The sequence below is a fragment of the Anomaloglossus baeobatrachus genome, chromosome 6 (assembly GCF_048569485.1).
Source record: "Anomaloglossus baeobatrachus isolate aAnoBae1 chromosome 6, aAnoBae1.hap1, whole genome shotgun sequence".
Classification (NCBI taxonomy): Eukaryota; Metazoa; Chordata; class Amphibia; order Anura; family Aromobatidae; genus Anomaloglossus; species Anomaloglossus baeobatrachus.
In genome coordinates this window covers 42,798,494-42,820,691 of record NC_134358.1, presented here as the reverse complement: position 1 = coordinate 42,820,691, position 22,198 = coordinate 42,798,494, and the positions used below count along the sequence as shown (strand labels likewise).

General features: G+C 44.2%; 1 protein-coding gene across 5 annotated transcripts in view; it reads right to left on the bottom strand.

Annotated features, from left to right (window-relative positions):
- The window catches only part of LOC142317006 (uncharacterized), a 378,054-nt gene that overhangs the window by 267,036 nt on the left and 88,820 nt on the right, over positions 1-22,198 (bottom strand). For all 5 annotated transcript variants that reach the window (XR_012754656.1, XM_075352880.1, XM_075352879.1 and 2 more), the window contains exon 5: positions 8,522-8,589. Coding sequence is in view for 4 of the 5 variants with exons in the window: in XM_075352880.1 (XP_075208995.1) it covers positions 8,522-8,589 (68 nt within the window). In the remaining variant the exon portion in view is untranslated. The remainder of the gene's footprint in view (positions 1-8,521; positions 8,590-22,198) is intronic.

Below are 22,198 nucleotides of genomic sequence, written 5' to 3'. Positions count from 1 at the left end.
AATATCCATAAAATATTGCGGTGTGCAGAATGATTTCATCAGTCTATTACCCCATCGAACTATGCGTTTCGACACATAGTCTTAGTCCGACTGTCTAACTTTCCACAGGCTGCCCCCATTAACTAGATTCCACCCCCCTGCCTGGCTCGGACTGTGCGTTCTCACGGCGACATTAAAGGTGCAACTTACCCTAACCACGGTCCAGTGAAGTGTTACTATTGTGAGTGTTGGGTTTTGTTTGCATACCGGTGGATGACCTCTTCCTTACCCAGGATGGGGCACCACACCTCTGGCTGAGATGCAGTCCCTCTGTGGCGACTAAATTCTCAGGGGCGCCACACCTCTAACAGTGGTGGGCAGATCGGAGAGTTAAATCTGATGGCGGCATTTAACACGCACCATCGGGGAGTGCGTCATTCCCCAATCCCATTGGCGGCCCTGTGATGTGATCATGGGGTACCGATGAGTTGTGATGACAGCCTGGGATCAGCTGATGACCCTTATGTCTGTCATGACGATCTTACTGTGAACAGTGGCTGTGAACTAACATTCATAGGAGATCGTGATTTTTGCTGTACAGAACGGTGCTGATGCTGCTCTGTATGGCACTAGCGATCAGATGTTTGCAGCTTCAAGTAGTAAATACAAAAAAAGTTTTAAAAAATATGAAAAAAAAAAAACAGTTTAACACTAGAACTACTGAGGTAGTCATTTTGACTACTTTGCACCATGTATTTCTATATAGGTGTCACGAGTCCTGTAGTTCTAGTGTTAAACAATCCCCTTTTGTCTCATTGAAATAATAATAATAATATTAATACAAATACATATATTTGGTATTGCTGTATTCAGAAATACTTAATCTATCAAAATCGAAAATAAATTAATCTGATTGGTAAACGGCATAAAAAAAAAAAAAATTCAAAATGCCAGAATAACGTTTTTGGGCCACCGCACCACTGCAATAAAATACATTAAGAAGTAATCAAAACATTACATCTACCAAAAATTGTATTAGTAAAATCGTCAGCTCAGGGCGCAAAAAATGATCCATCACACACGCGAAGGTACCGAAAAATAAAAACGTTACGGCTCCTGGAAAATGGAGCCAAAAGAGACTTTTTATTTTTACAAACTTCTGAATTTTGTTTCACTACTTACCGGTAAATAAAAAAAAACAACTATACATGTTTGATATCTACATACTCAATGACCTGGAGAATCATACTGCCAGGTCAGATTTACCATTAAAGTAAGCATAGTAAATAAAAATCCACAAAACATTTGTAGAATTGTCCAATTTTTGCAATTTCCCCTCACTTGGATTTTTTTTCATTCCGTTCCTGTTTTCCAGTACACTATATGGTAAAATGAATGGTGTCATTCAAAAGAACAACTAGTCCTGCAAAAAAACACACCCTCATACTGTATAGTTATATTGTGGTTCTTGGAAAAAAAGGAGAAAAAAAAAACAAAGAGCAAAATTGGAAAATCGGAAGGTGGTAAAGGGTGAAGAAATTTAAAACCCATCAAAGTAAATAAACTACAAGTACCTGTGCGCACACTGCGTTTTTTGCCGCAGTTTTTGCTGCAGAAAAGGTGCGGTTTTTGTTCATACTTTTTCTGCAGTCCTTCCCCAGAAAAATCTATGGGAAATCCAAAAAAATGTGGGCACACTGCTTTTTTTTTCCTATAGGTTTTGCTGCAGAATTTCAGCAGCTTTTCTGCAGAAAAAAAGAAGCAGCATGTCACTTCTTTTCCGCAGGTACCTGTGTTTTTGCCATAAATAATGGTAAAAAAAACGCAGGGACCAACCCGCAGAAAAACCATGGCAAACCACATGCTAATTCCAGGTCTGTTTTTACTGCGGTTTTTGCCGCGAGTGAGGAATTCTGCCAGAGGGTGCGGATTTTTCTTAAGAAAAGCAAATTTCCCAGTGCGCACATAGCCTTAAAGTTAAGTATAATGTGGAAAAAAAATAAAGACTTATGATCACCTTTGTAAGTAAAAGCATTGCAATGTAATTGTAATGTAAAGTGAAATACATCAGATTTGACATATGGGGCTGCGTCCTAAAATCTTAACCAGGCGGAGTCATTACGGGGCTAAACAATGGTCTGATACTGTAAAGCAGCTCCAAACAAGCCCACATCTCATATTTTGAAGCTTTATGAAAGTGGAGGCACCATTGGGAATACCCTGGCTGTGATGTGAGCGCCTCTACAGACGCTGTATGCCCCTCAGGCTGTTTAGTATAAGCTATTTCTCAGAAGAAGAAGGGCGCTGCGATATTATGTCTGGAGAACATTTTGTTATTCCATTTATATGTGTCGTGGTTTCACAGCACAAGTTTTTGTGACAAATAAAACAGAACAATTGTCATTTCTTCTACTACTGATAAAAATATGACAAATAAAACTAATATAATCATTATTGGAATATGGGTATAATTTTGTACAAATCTGAGGCTTCACTTAGCCTTTGACTTGTACATAGTAGCAAATAGCTTGCTTGTTAATTGCAGCACAGTAATTGAAAAACTGCACAGCCAAAAGAGGGCTGAACACTACGAGGAATTCCAGGATGGGGCTCTGTATATAGTGGCTGAAAGGAGTGATATACTTCAAGATGAGGCTATGTATACAGTGGCTGATAGGAGTGATATACTGCAGTATGGGGCTCTGTATATAGTGGTTGAGAGGAGTGATATACTGCAGGATGGGGCTCTGTATATAGCGGCTAAGAGGAGTGATATACGGCAGGATGGGGCTCTGTATATAGTGGTTGAGAAGAGTGATATACTGCAGTATGGGGCTCTTTATATAGTGGCTAAGAGGAGTGATATACCGCAGGATGGGGCTCTGTATATAGTGGTTGAGAGGAGTGATATACTGCAGTATGGGGCTCTGTATATAGTGGTTGAGAGGAGTGATATACTGCAGGATGGGGCTCTGTATATAGCGGCTAAGAGGAGTGATATACTGCAGGATCATGCTCTGCATATGGTGGCTGAGAGGAGTGATATACTGCAGGATGAGGCTCTTTATATAGTGGTTGAGAGGAGTGATATACGGCAGGATGGGGCTCTGTATATAGTGGCTGACAGGAGTGATGTACTACAGTATAGGTCTCTGTATATAGTGGTTGAGAGGAGGGATATACTGCAGGATGGTGCTCTGTATATAACAGCTAAGAGGAGTGATATACTGCAGGATCACGCTCTGTATATATTGGTTGAGAGGAGTGTTATACTGCAGAATGGGGCTCTGTATATAGTGGCTGGGAGGAGTGATATAATGTAAATGGGAGACACCCATTTGACCAGTCTGCACCGCACCGACCATTTAGGTGAGTATTATAAAGTGATTTTTACATTCTACACAGTTGCCTTGCATGTTAGAATACTGTATATAAGAGCCCACTGGTGATTGCCGCAGTTTATAGTCAGAAAATCTGCTGACAGGTTCCCTTTAAAGGCCCCGTCACACGCAGCGACGTATCTAACGATATATCGCCGGTGTCATGGATTCAGTGACACACATCCGGCATCGTTAGCGACGTTGTTGCGTGTGACAGCAAGGAACGACCGTTAATGATGGAAAATCCTCACCTTATCGTCCATCGTTGACACGTCGTTACTTTTTAAAAAATCTTTGATTGTTGAGGACGCAGGTTGTTCGTCATTCCTGCGGCAGCACACATTGCTACGTGTGACACCCCTGGAACGACGAACTGCAACTTACCTGCGGCCGCCGGCAATGCGGAAGGAAGGAGGTGGGCGGGATGTTACGTCCCGCTTATCTCCGCCCCTCCGCTTCTATTGGGTGGCCGCTTAGCAAGGAGGGGGTTCGCCAGCAACAGCGACGTCGCTAGGCAGGTTAAGTCCGTGTGAAGGCTCCTAACGATATATTGCAGCGATTTGCCCGTGACGCACAAACGTCGGGAGCGGGTGCTTTCACCAGCGATATTGCTAGCGATATCGCTGCGTGTAACACCCCCTTAAGGCTATGTTCACACTAAATTTTCTTAAAGAGTTCTTTTTTTTGTAGCAGGAACTCTCCAAAATCCTTCTCAAAAACTGCTTCAAAGACTCATTGAAAACGTTTTCTAGTCATCTGTTCATATGGGGAGCCTTTTTTAGACTTTTTTTTCTTCCTGAAGAGGTTTTGAAAAACATCTGGTCCAAGAAAGAAAGTGCATGTAACTTCCTGAAGGGGATTCTGAAGGAAACCTCTCCACTCTAGGCAGTAGACAATCAAAAGCAAAGATCACTTCAGGAAAAAAAAACTCTTTCAAAGCCTCATTTAGCGTATTTACATCGCTTTTGTTTACCATTGTTTGGGCATCTTTTTATTTGAGTTTTGAGGATGATTTCTTTAAATCTATTAAAAAAAAGCTAGTGATTTTTGAAGCACATAAACTTACAAAACAATCAACATGGTGTATTCTTAGGATATGTGCATACTCTGAGTTTTTGGTGTAGAAATTTTCTGCACAAAAATCTGCACCTCGTGGCAAAGTAACGCACAAAAAAAGTGCGCATTTTTTGGTGCATTTTTTAGTGAAATCAATGGCTGGAAGTGTCAAGGGAGGAATTTTGGGTGAAGACTGCTAATGGAGTCTTCGTTTAGGATCCAGAGACGGTGCCCCATTAATGCTGTATACCAGTGCCGATATATATCAATGTATATAAGACAAAGAACACACAGACAACATGCTCTCTCCTTGAGTCAGCAATACCCACTGAGCTCATTATTATATTGAAAGAAACTTAATTATTACAGAAGGCACCTTCGGCCTTGAAAATGATACACAGAGTTTATGGGAGTGTCACTCCCCTATTTCTCCCAGCAGATGTTCATTAAAACATTCTTTCTGTGTGGACACTACTGATAAGAGTTTGTAGCTTCACATTTTGGCTTCATTATCTTTGGTTAACCCCTTCATGACTATACAACTTTAAATTATACTATAGGTCTGTGCAATGGCTACATAGACAGACAGATAATTTTGCATCTACATCTAGATTTTGATTTAGTTATATACACAGATATTCTTATTACGTTTAAACAAACAAGCTATAGCTCAGTGCCACCTCCACAGAAGGGCTACACAACGCAGGAAAAAATCGAACCAACAATTGACATGCTGCAGATTTTTTTCTGCACCGAAAACAATACGGAAAAAAGAAGCACCGTGCGCCCAGCACTTCAGAATTCTCATTCATGTTGCTGGCATAAGGACAGATGTGTTTTTGTCACAAAACCGCGCCAAAAAACGCATAAACGCATTAAAAAAACACAGCGTGCGCACACAGCCTTATACTTCTCTTTGACATGTAAAGTATTCAGAATATGTTACTTCTTTTAAATGTGTGCCGTCTTTTGAAAGCAAGATCTTAAGAAAAACAAGTCATTTTTACATAGAATTGAGTAGGTCTGAACCTTTGGGCATTTTGTCAATTACTTTTTTCAGCACAAAACATGGTGGAAATAGTCAGTCTGAACACACTCTTAGTGCACATACACGTCTGCAAACAAAAAAAAAAGTCTCCAAAAACTCCCCACAGAAGGAGCATTTCCTAAAGTGGTTTCGCTAGAAAACTTGTTGCTTTCGAGCGCCTCTAAAAAAAAAACAAAAAAAAAACTGTGAGCACATAGTCTAAGGTTTCTACTCACATAATGACAAGACTAGTGCTACCGGTAGTTGTGATGTAAGACAGTTTGGGGTCAAGGTGCTTTATGTTACACAAATTTATACAGATGCATCTCAATAAATTAGAATATCATCAAAAAGTTAATTTATTTCAGAAATTCAATACAAAAAGACACACAGAGGGATCTATTCCTATATATTATATAGAGTCATTACACACAGAGGGATCTATTCCTATATATTATATAGAGTCATTACACACAGAGGGATCTATTCCTATATACTATATAGAGTCATTACACACAGAGGGATCTATTCCTATATACTATATAGAGTCATTACACACAGAGGGATCTATTCCTTTATATTATATAGAGTCATTACACACAGGGATCTATTCCTATATATTATATAGAGTCATTACACACAGAGGGATCTATTCCTATATATTATATGGAGTCATTACACACAGAGGGATCTATTCCTATATATTATATAGAGTCATTACACACAGAGGGATCTATTCCTATATATTATATAGAGTCATTACACACAGAGGGATCTATTCCTATATATAATATAGAGTCATTACACACAGAGGGATCTATTTCTATATATTATATAGAGTCATTACACACATAGGGATCTATTCCTATATATTATGTAGAGTCATTACACACACACGGGGATCTATTCCTTTATATTATATAGAGTCATTACACACAGAGTGATTTATTTCAGGTCTTTATTTCTGTTAATGTTGATGATTATGGCTTACAGCCAATGAAAACCCAAAAGTCATTATCTCAGAAAATTAGAATATTATATAAGACCAACTGAAAAAATGATTTTACACTCAGAAATGTTGGCGCCTACTAAAAAGTCTGTACAGTAAATGCCTCAATACTTGGTCGGGGCTTCTTTTACATGAATTACTGCATCAATGCGGCAATGTGGCATGGAGGCGATCAGCCTGTGGCACTGCTGAGGTGTTATGAAGCCCAGGTTGCTTTGATAGCTCGTCTGCATTGTTGGCTCTGGTGTCTCATAGATTCTCTATGGGGTTTAGGTCAGGTGAGTTTGCTGGCCAATCAAGCACAGTGATACTGTGGTTATTATCCAGGTATTGGTACTTTTAGCAGTGTGGATAGGGGCCAAGTCCAGAAGGAAAATTAAATTTCCATCTCCAAAAACCTTGCTGGCAGAGGGAAGCATGAAGTGCTCTAAACTTTCCTGTTAGACGGCTGCGCTGACTTTGGTCTTGATAAAACACAGTGGAGCTACACCAGCAGATGACATGGCTCCCCAAACCATCACTGATTGTGGAGACTTCACACTAGACCTCAGCAGCTTGGATTGTGGCCTCCACTCTTCCTCCAGACTCTGGGACCGTGATTTCCAAATTAAATGCAAAATTTACTTTCATCTGAAAACAACGCAATGGACCACTGACCAACAGTCCAGTTCTTTTTCTCCTTGGCCCAGGTAAGACATTTTTGGCGTTGTCTATTGGTCATAAGTGGCTTGACACAAGGAATGTGACCATTGTAGCCCATGTCTTGGATACGTCTGAGTGTGGTGGCTCTTGAAGCACTGACCCCAGCAGCGTCCACTTTTTGTGAATCTCTCCCAGATTTTTAAATGGCCTTTTCGTAACGATCCTATCAAGGTTGCAGTAATTCCGGTTGCTTGTGCACCTTTTTCTACCACACTTTTTTCCTTCCACTCAACTTTCCATTAATATGTTTAGATACAGCACTCAGTGAACAGCCAGCTGCTTTAGAAGTGACATTTTGTGGCTTAACCTCCTTGTGGAGTGTGTCAATGACTGCCTTGTGGACATCTGTCAAGTCAGCAGTCTTCCCCATTATTGTGTAGCCTAAAGGCCGCTTTACACGCTGCGATATCGGTACCGATATCGCTAGCGTGGGTACCCGCCCCCATCTGTTGTGCGACACGGGCAAATCGCTGCCCGTGCCGCACAACATCGCCCAGACATGTCACACATACTTACCTGCCCGGCGACGTCGCTGTGACCGGCGGACCGCCTCCTTTCTAAGGGGGCGGTTCGTTCAGTGTCACAGCAACGTCACAGCTACGTCACTGAACCGCCGCCCAATAGAAGCGAAGGGGCGGAGATGAGCGGGACAAACATCCCGCCCACCTCCTTCCTTCCGCATAGCGGCCGGGAGGCAGGTAAGGAGAGTTTCCTCGTTCCTGCGGTGTCACACGGAGCGATGTGTGCTGCCGCAGGAACGAGGAACAACTTCGTTACTGCTGCAGTAATGATTTTTGAGAATGGACCCCCATGTCACCGATGAGCGATTTTGCACGTTTTTGCAACGATGCAAAATCGCTCATAGGTGTCACACGCAACGGCATCGCTAATGCGGCCGGATGTGCGTCACCAATTCCGTGACCCCAACGAGTTCGCATTAGCAATGTCGTAGCGTGTAAAGCCCCCTTAAGGGACCTTAATAGAGGCTTAGGAAGCCTTTGTAGGTGTTTTGTGGTAATTATTCTAATTTTCTGAGATGATGACTTTTGGGTTTTCATTGGCTGTAAGCCATAATCATCAACATTAACAGAAATAAACACTTGAAGTAGATCCCTCTGTGTGTAATGAGTCTATATAATATATAGGAATAAATCACTCTGGGTATAATGACTCTATATAATATATGCCTTTCCCTTTTTTGTATTGAATTTTTGAAATAAATTAACTTTTTGATGATATTCTAATTTATTGAGATGCACCTGTATTTGTTCAGTGTGCAGGTTTCCGCGCATAGCCACGTACAAAAACCGATAAGCCGTAATTACAAGTCCTTAGTTACAGACAGTAGTATTAAAGTGATTCACTCACCTCGGTGTGCTCGGCCTGGCAGATGACACTCAGTCCGGACAGTAAAGCTTTGCACAAATCTTCTTTAGCTGTAAATATGAGACACACATGAGTACGGCTCTCGTCTAGCACATCACTGCCGGTGTATCTGACAGAGTTGCTCAAGTTTTTTTTGCCGTCTGAATGCGACTTTCTCCCTAGATGGTTGTCTCCATAGACACCGTAACGCCTGATGCTGTTTTCTTTTCCTCGTGTTGACAAGGTCTTAATTATAGAGCGGAGTTACCGGCATCTGTCTCACACATAGTACTGGAAATACAACTTATTTCTGACATGGATATATACGAGCCAAACACGCCGCTCACCTATAAGCCGATCACCGGTGACAGACGTTGTTCTCTTATTTGCTTGTAGCTGCCAATCTATTGTTCCGCTCTCATTCAGTTTAGTTTGTGGATTTTCTCTCTAGTATCTTTTTTCAGGTTGACAGGCATTTCTTAAAGCAAACGCTAAATATTATTGTAATGATTGCTGCAGGGGATGGTAAAGCGGAAGGCAGGAGTGGACCCATTGGACCATAGGGGAGACCCGGGCTTACCCATAGTGAGAGGGGCTTGACTAAGCACCCACCGAAAGGCAGACGCCAGGTGCCGTTCCCAGGTCAGTGACCGGGACTGTAGCAGCTGACTCCTCGGGCAGAGATGGACACGGTGAAAAGCGAACACAGTCACTAGTGTAGCAAGGACCTCCGGGATAAATAACCCAGGTGGCACAGATGGGGTTGACAGACACATTCTCTAGTATAGCAAGGACCTCCGGGGTAGCTGAGGATGGTGGCACGGCCGGGGTTAACAGACACATTCTCTAGTATAGCAAGGATCTCCGGGGTAGCTGAGGTGGGTGGCACGGCCGGGGCGGACGGACACAGTCTCTAGTATAGCAAGAGCCTCCAGGGTAGCTGAGGTAGGTGGCATGGCCGGGCCGGACAGACACAGTCTCTAGTATAGCAAGGTCCTCCGGCAGGGCTGATGCTTGTGGCATGGCCGGAGTGGAAAGGCACAGTCTCTAGTATAGCAAGGACCTCCGGGGTAGCTAAAGCTCCCGCCTCTGAGGTAGCTAAGGCAGGAGGCATGGCCAGGGTGGACGGATATAGGGTACCGACGGGACTGGGAGACAGGCAAGGACCACTAACTAAAAGAACTGGTTGTCAGGCACCTCCCCTAAGTACCCAGTGCCTCTCAGCAATAAGCTGAGAGGCACTTCAAGGAAATGGTGAGCTAGCTCTTTAAGAGAAGGACAGTGGTGTGCATGCCCTAGGAGCCCTCCCAAAGACCTTGGGAGGGGGAAGCAGGAAGCACGTGGGGGAGCGCGGAGCATGGAGCCCTCCCAGAGGCCCTGGGAGGGGGAAGCAGGAAGCACGTGGGGGAGCGCGGCGCATGGAGCCCTCCCAGAGGCCCTGGGAGGGGGAAGCAGGAAGCACGTGGGGGAGCGCGGAGCATGGAGCCCTCCCAGAGACCCTGGGAGGGGGAAGCAGGAAGCACGTGGGGGAGCATGGAGCCCTCCCAGAGGCCCTGGGAGGGGGAAGCAGGAAGCACGTGGGGGAGCGCGGAGCATGGAGCCCTCCCAGAGACCCTGGGAGGGGGAAGCAGGAAGCACGTGGGGGAGCGCAGAGCGCGGAGACTGTGGGTAGCATGGTGAGAGCCGGCTGTGGCGGTGAGTAAGTGCGCTTTTCCTGCGGGGTCAGGTAGCGAGAGGTGCAGGGACGCCAGCTCTACAATTATATAGGTTTCTCTTTAGATTTAAAGAGTATTTTAAGCTACAAATCTACAATTAGGCTTATGTATAAGAGCCAAACGCGTTGTTTGTTTGTTTCTTTTATCCATTAAATTGGTCTTCATTTTACAAATATTGGAATCTATAATCATTTTCTTATGGGACTAGAGACTGTGGACAATATTTAAGAGTAATAGGGTCTAATCTGACAAACACTTGAATTTTCAAGTGGCGTTTCTGCTCCCTGTAAGAGCTTGTGACACACACCACACTGATTCGGCTTGGAAGTATATAGCAGCTGCTGCAGTAATCCACAGGATCAAAGGTCAGACGAATACCAGTAAAAATGATATTTAAGTGGAATCTCCGCGCTACTGTGTTGATTTGATAGACAGGCCAATGCACATGAACATTGAAGTTTTAATGGACGCGTTTCGATGTTCTCCCACTTCTTCAAATTCAGTTGTTTCCTGAGCGGGAGCGCTCGAAATGTGTTGATTAAAACTGCAGTGTCTTCAATATTCATGTGCATTGGCCTCTATCAAATCAAGACAGCAGCGCGAAGATTCCACTAAAATTCCGTTTTTAGTTTTCTTATGGAATATTGCAAAATTCCTCATGATATATGCAGTCATACAGCCAACCTGGGACCTCCGGCAACGAAAGACAACCCTTAGTAAAGTCATCTCTACACCTCTACTTATGCCTTCAGTTTTTATTCTGAACTGCAATAGTTTATGGATTAACAGCCAAGATCTGCACTTTTCTGATACCCTGTGTATCAACTGCCCACTGCTTTCAAGATTTCCGATTGCTGGCTGTGAATGGAAACTTTCATGTTAACAACCAGATGCCGAAAAAGCCTTTTAGGCCATGTTTTCACAAGCAAAATGCATCTTTTTTTTAAATGTTTTCTTCTACAGGTGTTCACACTAAAATACACAATGCTAATCTACTCTGATTCTTGCATTTTTGCTGCATTTCCACCACTTTTTATTCATTTTTGCTGCAAATTTGAAGTATTTTTTTTATGGATGTCATACGGGTATTGTTCATGGTTTTTTTTGTTGTTTTTTAAGGTACTATAGCCTCATCCTAAAAATGGATCAGACTAGTACATGCTTCAATTTTTTATATGTGGACCATAGATGTTCATCTGAACTAAGTACTTCACTTTCTTGCATGGTCCATGTGCTGTCTATCTGTGGCCTATTTTGGCACACAATCAGCCTATGGGCAGGAGGTCAGATCATCTGAGCAACCACACTAAACCATACACACATCCAATTTAGGCCCCCTTCACACGTCAGTTAAAAACACACACGTTTTTCACTGATGTGATAAAGGTGCAAATGTCCCTCCATGTGCCGTGATTTTGGCACACGTGTGATCTCTGTGTGCTATCAGGCACTTAAACTCATCACACTAACCCCCCTGAGGAAGTCAACGATAGACGAAACGCGCGTTGGGCTGAGGGCAGACGAGCTTCACGAACCCTACACTAGGTATCTATCATATCCTCCATTATTCCATACCTTAACCTTCATGCTGCTTTCCCATTTGAAATCCCATTAGGCACTATAGCACTTTACTATTTATTTTGGTCTCCTTGCAATTGGGATATTCTTTTTGCCGCATGCACTGATATTTATTTATAGCTGTATTTAAACCTACATACTGCTTTCCTGTTTAAGATTCCATCAGGCGCCACAACACTTTACTATTTATTTTGGTCTTTTCGAATTGGGGTATATTTTTTGCCGCATGCACTGGTATTTATTTATTTCTGCATGTAAATATATTAAAAACATTTTTTTAGATATACTTATTGATCATTGTTGGATGGAGTTGTACCATTTGCCTTTAGTGGTCCCTCTGTTATTTATTGTCCTGTTTCTGTCCTTTTTGGAGTAACCCTGTCTAAATTATTATTATTATTGTTTGTTCCCGCTTACTATTATGACTACCGGTATTTCATTCCAGAAAGCTTTTAACCAATGAAGTTATTCAATAAAATATATATATTTTAATCAAGACTTTATTTTCTGGTGGTCTTGACCTTTGTGAACAGCTTTATGCCACATATCTGTTCATAGGGGTCTTTTGATATCACTTATACCTGTCCATGCCGCTGCTCTCCGAGCTGCTGATGTCTCCCGCGATGCTGTGTCCGGCTGCTGCTGTCTCCCCTCTAGAGCTACTTCCGGGTCGGCTGTGCAGTGCATATGTATGAGCATAATTGGCCGTCCTGGAAGCAGAGACTGCAGCGGCTGAAGACAGCATCACTTGAGAAGGTGAGTATCAAAAGCTTTTTTTTTTTTTTAAATGTTCGTGATTTTTTTGGTACATGTTTCATGGATCACTCCCCTGTGTGGTTCGTGGGACATCAGTGATGCCAGAAACAAAACGACAAAAAAAGAATACACAGACACGCGTTTTCACCGTACGGAAACATGTCACTGAGAAATCACTGATGTGTGCACAGACCCATTGATTTTAATGGGTCTGTGTATGTCCGTGGTTCTGGTATGTGTGACGCCCTGGCCGGGCCAGGTAGTCACAGATAGGGCCCCGCAATACACCATTCCCTCACAGGTGACAGCAGCCAAACACATAACACTCTAGTCACCTCCCTCAGTACTTGATGGACACACCAGGGGGCGGAGGAACCAGGCGGTTGGAAGACGCCCATCGAGGAGTCTCAGAAAGCCTGGGGCGGGAAAGTTCAGTTAGTCTAGTCTAGTCGAGCAGTTCAAATCTAGAGGTCAAGTGGAGAGGTGTGTGGGCTGGAGCTGTGTGCAGCTCCAGCAAAGGAAAGACCCAAACTGAACCAGTGCCAGGGTAGGAGCCCTGGTACTGCTGGCTAGAAGGCAGATGGAGGCCTCTGTCTGCAGGAGCCGGGAAGACGGCTCAGTGGAACCATGGTGGACCAGGACAGGGTAATGGCCCGCCGGTACCGACCCGGGGAACCGACTCGGAAATCGGAGCACAAAGGGGGGTACTCAGACCCTGAAGCTAGGTCCAGAAGCCACTGGGGGCTAGCTAATTAACTGATTGCGGCCAGGACTATAGGTCCTGTCCCACCCAAAGTCCCGACTGAAGGCAACAGCCCAACGAGGGGGATAGAAAGCCACCGCCACAGCAGAGAGATCCCACGGGCCAGCGTCTGCGGGCAAAGGGCTCCTCAGGCAACCACAAGCCGGGGAGCGGACTCCTGAAGTTGCAAGCGCAGGTAGTCCACCATCACAAAAAGGTGCGGGAGAAAGACAGAGACCACCAACCGGGTGGGGGAACCAGACTGCAGCCGGCAGCGGGCACCGACCACCATCACCTTGGTTTACCAGAGACTCGTGTGTGTTTACTAATGGTGAGTACATCAGTGCCCTCCGGCCGCCCATCTCCCTGCACCGCCCAAACACTCCCCAACGGGTCCCGGGGCCACCATTCCTGCCCACGGAGGGGTTAACAACTTGCTGCATAACATCTTCCCCGGGTGCCCCGTAACTGCAGCGGTGGTGTCCACCTTCACCACATCCTGTGGGTGGCGACACGAACTCAAACACGGCTCCGGCCGTACACCTACGTCCCCAAACCACCAAGCCCCTTTTGATCAACGTGACCGCAGGACCCCCTGGTCCGGAGACCCTTGAGCTACCCACTGAAGGTCCGGATCCGAGCGGCTCGGCTTCTGCCGAGCACGGGGCGGCACACCTGTATAAAAACTGCAACATACGTACCAGAATCACTGACATGTGAAGGGGGCCTTAAACATAGATTTGTATCTCCGGTTAAAGAGACAATGAACAGGTCCTATTCTCATCCGTCTTCCAGATCAGACTCATCCATTAAAGTCTATGGGAATCTGTAGAAAACACTACACATGGAAAAAAGACTGTGTACTTCATTGTTCCATCCAAGTATAATCTGTTTTTAACTGTTCTACTATTAAAAGTCAATGGATAAACAAAAAGTTTAGTCTATCTGCTTCAGCGAAAAAAACAAAACAGATGAGAAAAACTGCGATGACACCTGAGTAAAAAAAAAATAAAAATCAGTTTGTTTCTCTCAGATGGTTCAGTCGAGAATATGCAAAATCCTCCTTTTTCATCCAGAAGAAAAGATGATTTTTCATCCATATAGTCATCCATATGTCCATTTTCTCCATCCAGTTTATATAGGAATGGTTTAACCCCTTTGCCCCTTGGTGATTTTCCATATTTGTTTCTTGCTCCCCTTCCTCCGAAAGCCGTAACTTTTTTATTTTTCCGTCATCATAGCCATAGGAGAGCTTATTTTTTTTGCGGGACGAGTTGCATTTTTGACTGAAACCATTAGTTTTACCATATAATGTACTGGAAAACGGGAAACAAATTTCAGTGCAGTAAGGCTGTGTGCGCACGTGGCGTTTTTTTCATGCATTTACTCATCGTTTTAAACTGCAGCGTAAACGCATGTGCTCTACATCCCCAGCAAAGTCAATGAGAGTTTAGGAAAATCCATGCGAACGTTGCGTTTTAGAACGCAGCGTTTTGGATGCCAAATTTTTGACAAAATCTCTGCGTTCTAAAAATCAACATGTCAATTCTTTTGTGCGTTTTGGATGCTTTTCCCACTCTGTCTATGGCAGAGCAAGCATCCAGAGCGCATGAATTCTGCATTCAACAATGCATCCAAAACGCAGCTTTTCGGCTGCGTTTTGAAACACACATCCAGTGACAAAACGCTGCAGAATATTTGTCACGGCAGAACGCAACGTGCGCACATACCCTAAAATTGCAAAAAAAGTGCAATTGCACAATTGCTTTTGGAATATTTTTTTTACCGTGTTCACTATATGGTAAAACTGATGTGTCAGTGTGATGCCTCAGGTCGGTGCGAGTTTGTAGATATCAAATATGTATACTTTTATCTAAGGGGTTAAAAAAAATTCATAAGTTTGTCCAAAAAAAGAGTAACATTTTTTGGTGCCATTTTCTGAGACCGTTCTCATTTTTTGGGATCTAGGGCTCAGTGGCAGCTTATTTTTTTGCGTCTTGAGCTGATGTTTTTAATTTTACTAGTTTTGTGCGGATGCAATGTTTTAATCACCTGTTACTGCATTTTAAAAAAAAATATGCGGAAACTACATAACGTAATTTTGCCATTTAGAAATTGATTTTATATTTTGATACATCGGGCATTTCTGAATGCGGCGATACCAAATATGTTTATATTTTTTTACTTTTTTAACTGTTTTAATTTCAATGGGGTGAATGTGGGGTGATTTGAACTTTTATTTTTTTTATTTCTTGATACTTTTTAGAACTTTGTTTTCATTTTTTTATTTATTATACTACTCCCCCTAGGGGACTATAAGGATTTGCAGTCTGATCACTTGTGCATTTCTGTTGATCAGAGTTGCACAGCTCTGATCAACAAAAATGCACTATTCCTTTAAGGCCCCCTTCACACTTCCGTGAAAAACACGCACGTGTGTTACGGGCCGTTTTTCGGGTCTGTATCCCAATTTTGTGTCCGTTTTTATGGTCCGTGTGGCATCTGTGTGAATTGCGTATGCTAGCCGTGTTTGTGTGTAGAACGTCCGTGTGTGCGTGTGGAATTAACGTGTATGTGTACGTGGAATGTCCGTGTGGAATGTCCGTGTGTGTGATGCACAATGTCGTTTATAAATGTCGGCTGACAGCCGACAGAGTTGCGCGATGAGAATGAACTCGGGTGAACTTCACCCGACTTCATCCTCATACCGCGGCTCTGTCTGTGTCGAGTACTGATTAGCGGTCACCTGTGAAGGATTCACCGGTGACCGCTAATCCCCCGAGTGACTGAAGTTTCCCCCCCTCTCTCATACTCACCAATCCCCGATCACCGGCGTGGCGCTGCACGGCATTCACACTGCTGCGGCGGCTTTTACTATTTTGAAAAAGCCGGCCGCTCATTAAACAATCTCGTATTCCCTGCTTTCCCCGCCCACAGGCGCCTGTGATTAGTTGCAGTGAGACACGCCCCCACGCTGAGTGACAGCTGTCTCACTTCACCCAATCACAGCAGCCGGTGGGCGTGTCTATACTGTGCAGTAAAATAAATAAATAAATAATTTAAAAAAAACGGCGTGCGGTTTCCCCCCAATTTCAATACCAGCCAGATAAAGCCATACGGCTGAAGGCTGGTATTCTCAGGATGGGGAGCCCCACGTTATGGGGAGCCCCCCACCCTAACAATATCAGTCAGCAGCCGCCCAGAATTGCCGCATACATTAGATGCGACAGTTCTGGGACTGTACCCGGCTCTTCCCGATTTGCCCTGGTGCTTTGGCAAATCGGGGTAATAAGGAGTTAATGGCAGCCCATAGCTGCCACTAAATCCTAGATTAATCATGTCAGGCGTCTCCCCGAGATTCCTTTCATGATTAATCTGTAAATTACAGTAAACACACACACCCGAAAAAATCCTTTATTAGAAATAAAAAACACAAACATATACCCTGGTTCAACAATTTAATCAGCCCGAAAAAGCCCTCCATGTCCGGCGGAATCCAGGATGCTCCAGCGTCGCATCCAGCTCTGCTGCATGGAGGTGACAGGAGCTGCAACACACACCGCCGCTCCTGTCAGCTCCACGCAGCAAATGAAGAGTGCCGCGCGATCAGCTGAGCTGTCACTGAGGTTATCCGCTGTCACTGGATCCAGTGTTGACAGCGGGCAACCTCAGTGACAGCTCAGCTGATCGCGCGGCACTCTTCATTTGCCGCGTGGAGCTGACAGGAGCGGCTGTGTGTGCTGCAGCTCCTGTCACCTCCATGCAGCAGAGCTGGATGCGACGCTGGACCATCCTGGATTCCGCCGGACATGGAGGGCTTTTTCGGGCTGATTAAAGTGGTTAACCAGGGTATATGTTTGTGTTTTTCATTTCTAATAAAGGATTTTTTCGGGTGTGTATGTTTATTTACTGTAATTTACAGATTAATCATGAAAGGAATCTCGGGGAGACGCCTGACATGATTAATCTAGGATTTAGTGGCAGCTATGGGCTGCCATTAACTCCTTATTACCCCGATTTGCCAAAGCACCAGGGCAAATCAGGAAGAGCCGGGTACAGCCCCAGAACTGTCGCATCTAATGTATGCGGCAATTCTGGGCGGCTGCTGACTGATATTGTTAGGGTGGGGGGCTCCCCATAACGTGGGGCTCCCCATCCTGAGAATACCAGCCTTCAGCCGTATGGCTTTATCTGGCTGGTATTGAAATTGGGGGGGACCGCACGCCGTTTTTTTTAATTATTTATTTATTTATTTTACTGCACAGTATAGACACGCCCACCGGCTGCTGTGATTGGGTGCAGTGAGACAGCTGTCACTCAGCGTGGGGGCGTGTCTCACTGCAACCAATCATAGGCGCCGGTGGGCGGGGAAAGCAGAGAATACGAGATTGTTTAATGAGCGGCCGGCTTTTTCAAAATAGTAAAAGCCGCCGCAGCAGTGTGAATGCCGTGCAGCGCCGCGGCAGTGATCGGGGATCGAAAAGTATGAGCGAGGGGGGGAAACTGACCGACAGACTGTGAGAGAGGGACAGACAGACAGAGAGACCAACAGAGAGACCGACCGACGGACTCAGGGAGATTGACCGACATACACAGAAATAGAAAGAATGGCCGACATCACTAGAAATAAAAACACCAAACGGACACGAACTATAGGTAGATGCATACGTGTTTACTAACGTGTGTGCACATACCCATAGACTTTCATTGTCTCCACGTGTGCGTGCTCCGTGCAGATAACGGACATGCATCCGTGCAAAACGCAAACACATACGGATCACGGACACGCACACACGGACATAATGAAATAACGCACGTGTGACCACAATCATAGATTAACATTGGTGCACGTTTGGCCGTGTCTCCGGTATATACGGAAACGGAACAAACACGCACGTGTTTCACGGACGTGTGAAGGGGGCCTAAGAGGCAGTGCTCTGTCGGCTCTTACAGGAGGTAAATCATGGTCACATCAGGGGTCATCACAACCATCAGCTCCCCATGATGACGTCATGGGGCCTCCGATAGCAGCGGGGAACAATGCGATCCCTGTGACAGCCATTTAACTTGCGCTATAACATTTTAACAGTGCAATCTAAAGGGTTCACAGGAGCAGGTGGATCGCGGATCCACCCACGCCTGTAAGCCCCACATGTCTGCTGTTCAAACCAACAGACATGTGCAGGGATCACCACCGGCTCATCGCAGCAGCTAGCGGTGATTAACCCCACACGACCAATGACGTACCAGTATGTCATCGGTCGTGAAGGGGTTAATTAATAATATAAGACCAAATAAAATTTCCTATATTAATAATTGTAATGGATTTGTGAGAAACGCATGACGTATTTCGAGTGAGACTTGTCTATTCAAGTCTATGGCTGTGCTAAATATCAGATGCCATACGGATTTTATATAGGTGCCACACGGATGTAAAAAAAACGGATACACGGATGAAAGTTGTTTGATTTTTCTTCCACTCACATGAATTCAGTCTCATATGGATCTGTGAATGTAGTCTTAGGTTGTGTTCAGATGGGTGAATAGAAAACCGGTCCTATTTTCATCCATAAAATTCAGACGACCTTCATCCGTGTGTCCCTTTTTCACATTCTTGTGGCATCCGAATGACATCTGTATATCCATTTTTTACAGCCATATTTTCACATTGTTGTTTTTTTTAACCCCTTCACGCTTTCCGTTTTTTTTCGCCATTCTTTTTCTGAAAGACGTAAATTTTTTATTTTTCAGTCAATATGGTCATGTGAGGGCTCATTTTTTGCAGAATGAGCTGTACTTTTAAATGAAACCATCAGTTTTACCATATAGTGTACTAGAAAACGGCAAAAAAATTCCAAATGCAGAAAAATTGCAAAAAAAGTGCGATAGCACTATGGTTTTTGAGATATTTTATTCACTGTGTTCACTATATGGTAAAACTGATGTGTGATGCCTTAGGTCAGTGCGAGTTCGTAGACACCAAACATGTATAGGTTTACTTTTATATAAGGGGTTAAAAAAAATCGGAAGTTTGTCCGAAAAAAGTGGCGCACGTTTTACGCCATATTCTGTGACCCGTAGCGTTCTCATTTTTCGGGATCTATGGCTCAATGACGGCTTATTTTTTGTGTCTCGAGCTGACGTTTTTAACGGTACCATTTTTGCGCAGATGCTATGTTTTGATCGCCTCATTGCATTTTGCACAAACGTTGTGGCGACAAAAAAACATCGTTTTGGCATTTGGAATTTTTTTGCCGCCACGCCGTATACTGATCAGATTAATTGATTTTATATTTTGATAGATCGGGCGTTTCTGAACGCGGCGATACCAAATGTGTGTATATTTTTTATTTTTTTAACCCTTTAATTTTCAATGGGGCGAATGGGGGGTGATTTGAACTTTTAGGTTTTTTTGTTTTTTTTAAAACTTTTTTTTTACTTTTTTTTTATATTTTACTAGTCCCCCTAGGGGGCTATTGCGATCAGCATTCCGATTGCTCTGCACTATCTGCTGATCACAGCTACAAGGCTGTAAACAGCAGATACGCTCTCTTTCTCTTTAGCTGTGCCGCTGGCACAGCGAAAGTGAAAGCAAGTCAGGTGTAGTACAGGAGTCATCACATGACTCTGTGCTACCATGACAACTATCGGGAGTCACGTGATAGCGTCACGGGACTTCCTGTATCGGGCGGTAAGTAAATGTTTACCGCGATCGCGCTTATAATGGCGCTGTCACATATTGACAGCGCCATATAAGGGGTTAAACGGCACGAGCAGATAACGATTCTGCTCGTGCCTAGCAGGCACACATCTCAGCTGTGAAAATCAGCTGAGATGTGTGCCGATCGCAGCATGATGCTGCCGGCAGACCGCGGGCAGTAACGTTATGACCGCAAGGACGTAATTTTACGGCCCGCGGTCGTTAAGGGGTTAATTTAAGAATTGCAATGTATCCATAAAAATTGGATGCAATACAGATGATTCATTTTTGTGCACAAAGACTTGGACATGTGAGTCTCATCCGATATATGGAAGAGATTAGTGCATGCTGAGAGTTTTTTCATTTCAACCCTTGGTCATTGTGAATAAACTGACATCTGAAGAGCCCTAATGGATTACATTGGGCGATATACTATCCATGAGCTGTGCGATTTCAACATGGGCAGCACATGTCCATATACTGCACATGTCCATATACTGCACTCGTCTGAACGAGCCCTATTACAGATTTTAAAATTAGTACATGTAGCAATTTTTAATTCAGACACTAGAGGGAGACATATCCATTCAAATATACTCTATAATAACCAGACTGTGTATAAGGCCATGTACACATGTTGCAGGAAAAACAATGCGTAGATTACAAGAGTTTTTGAAGCATTGTTGCATGTGGTTTAGATGCACTTTTACTTGAATTTTCTTCATTCAATTGAATGGGTGAAAAACGCTACGGCTGTGTGCCCACAATGAGCTTTGGTGAGTTTCTGACACTGCAAAATATAAGGTAAAAACACCAATTCACCCTTTCTGTTCCGATTAGTAAGGAAGCATGAGACCACCCTACTGCTCAGCATTTGTAGACGCAAGTTCAAGGAAAAAAGGTCCAGCTTCCAGATCCAATAAAAGATAAAATCGTGAATATGTCACTAGTGATGGGTGATCCCGAATTGTATAGATCGGGGATCGTACCGATCACATAGTGATTGTCTTCACGATCCCATCATGAGCTTTCCTGGGACGCTCGTGTTACAGATCGGGTCCAGCGGCTGTACAAAAAAAAGCACATTATTAAAAACCATTATGATCAAACTTACAGGTCCTGCAATGCGTCCTGCAGCCTCTGACGTCCGGCCGCTTCTGCTTCCGAGTCCGATCATTGCTGTGCCCCCGGGTTAAAGGACCTTCCGTGATGTCATAGCCATGTGACCATTTTGGTGTAACTGTTGTACAGACATTGGCTTACAGACTGGTCACATGACTATGACGTCATCAAAGGTCCTCAGTGTCAGCCTGCTTCTCGCTCTGTACAGAGCGATGTAGCAGAGCTGACAATGCTCTCTCTGCTTCTCACTTTGTATAGACTGTGTCTGTAAAGAGTGATGAAGCAAAGTTGACATTGCTGTGCCTGTGAACTACGTCGGACTTAGGAGTTTTTTAGAATAAAGATGGAGTCTCTAAATTTATTTTTGTTTTATTTCTAATAAAACATTTTTTCTATGTGTTGTGTTTTTACTGTTTATTAGAAATTCATGGTGGCCATGTCTAATTTGGCGTGACACCATGAATTTCGGGCTTAGTACCATCTGAGAATACAAAGCTGGTATTAACCCCTTTATTACCCAGTGTGCCACTGCCTTCATGGCCGCTGGACGAGCCGGGTAAAGCGCTTGGAACTGGCACCAAGAAACAATGCGCCATTTCTAGGGGCGGCTGTGGGCTGCCGAGAATCCCAGCCCCAGCTGCCTGGCTTTACCTGACTGCGGATCAAAATATGGCAGGAGGCCACGCATTTTTTTTATTATTTTTTTTAAATGATTAAAAAAAATGGGCTTCCTTGTATTTTGATTGCCAGCCAATGTAAAGCCAGGCAGATGGGGGTGGCAGCCCATAGCCGTCCGCTTTAGCTGTGCTGAGAATTAAAAATGGTTCAGTGATTTTATCAAAACTACACTAAGCAGCCCAGTAAGGCTGCTTTCACACATCCGGCTTGAGCTCTGCGGCTCAATCCGGCTGTGCAAACTATGCAACGGAAGCGGTGAAAACACCGCATCCTTTGCATAAGTTTTTCCCATGCGGCCCGTCCGGTTTTTGCCGCTTGCGGCATGCTACTGAGCATCCGGCCGCCATAGGCATGCATTGAAAAATGCGCCGCATCGGCCGAATGCGGCG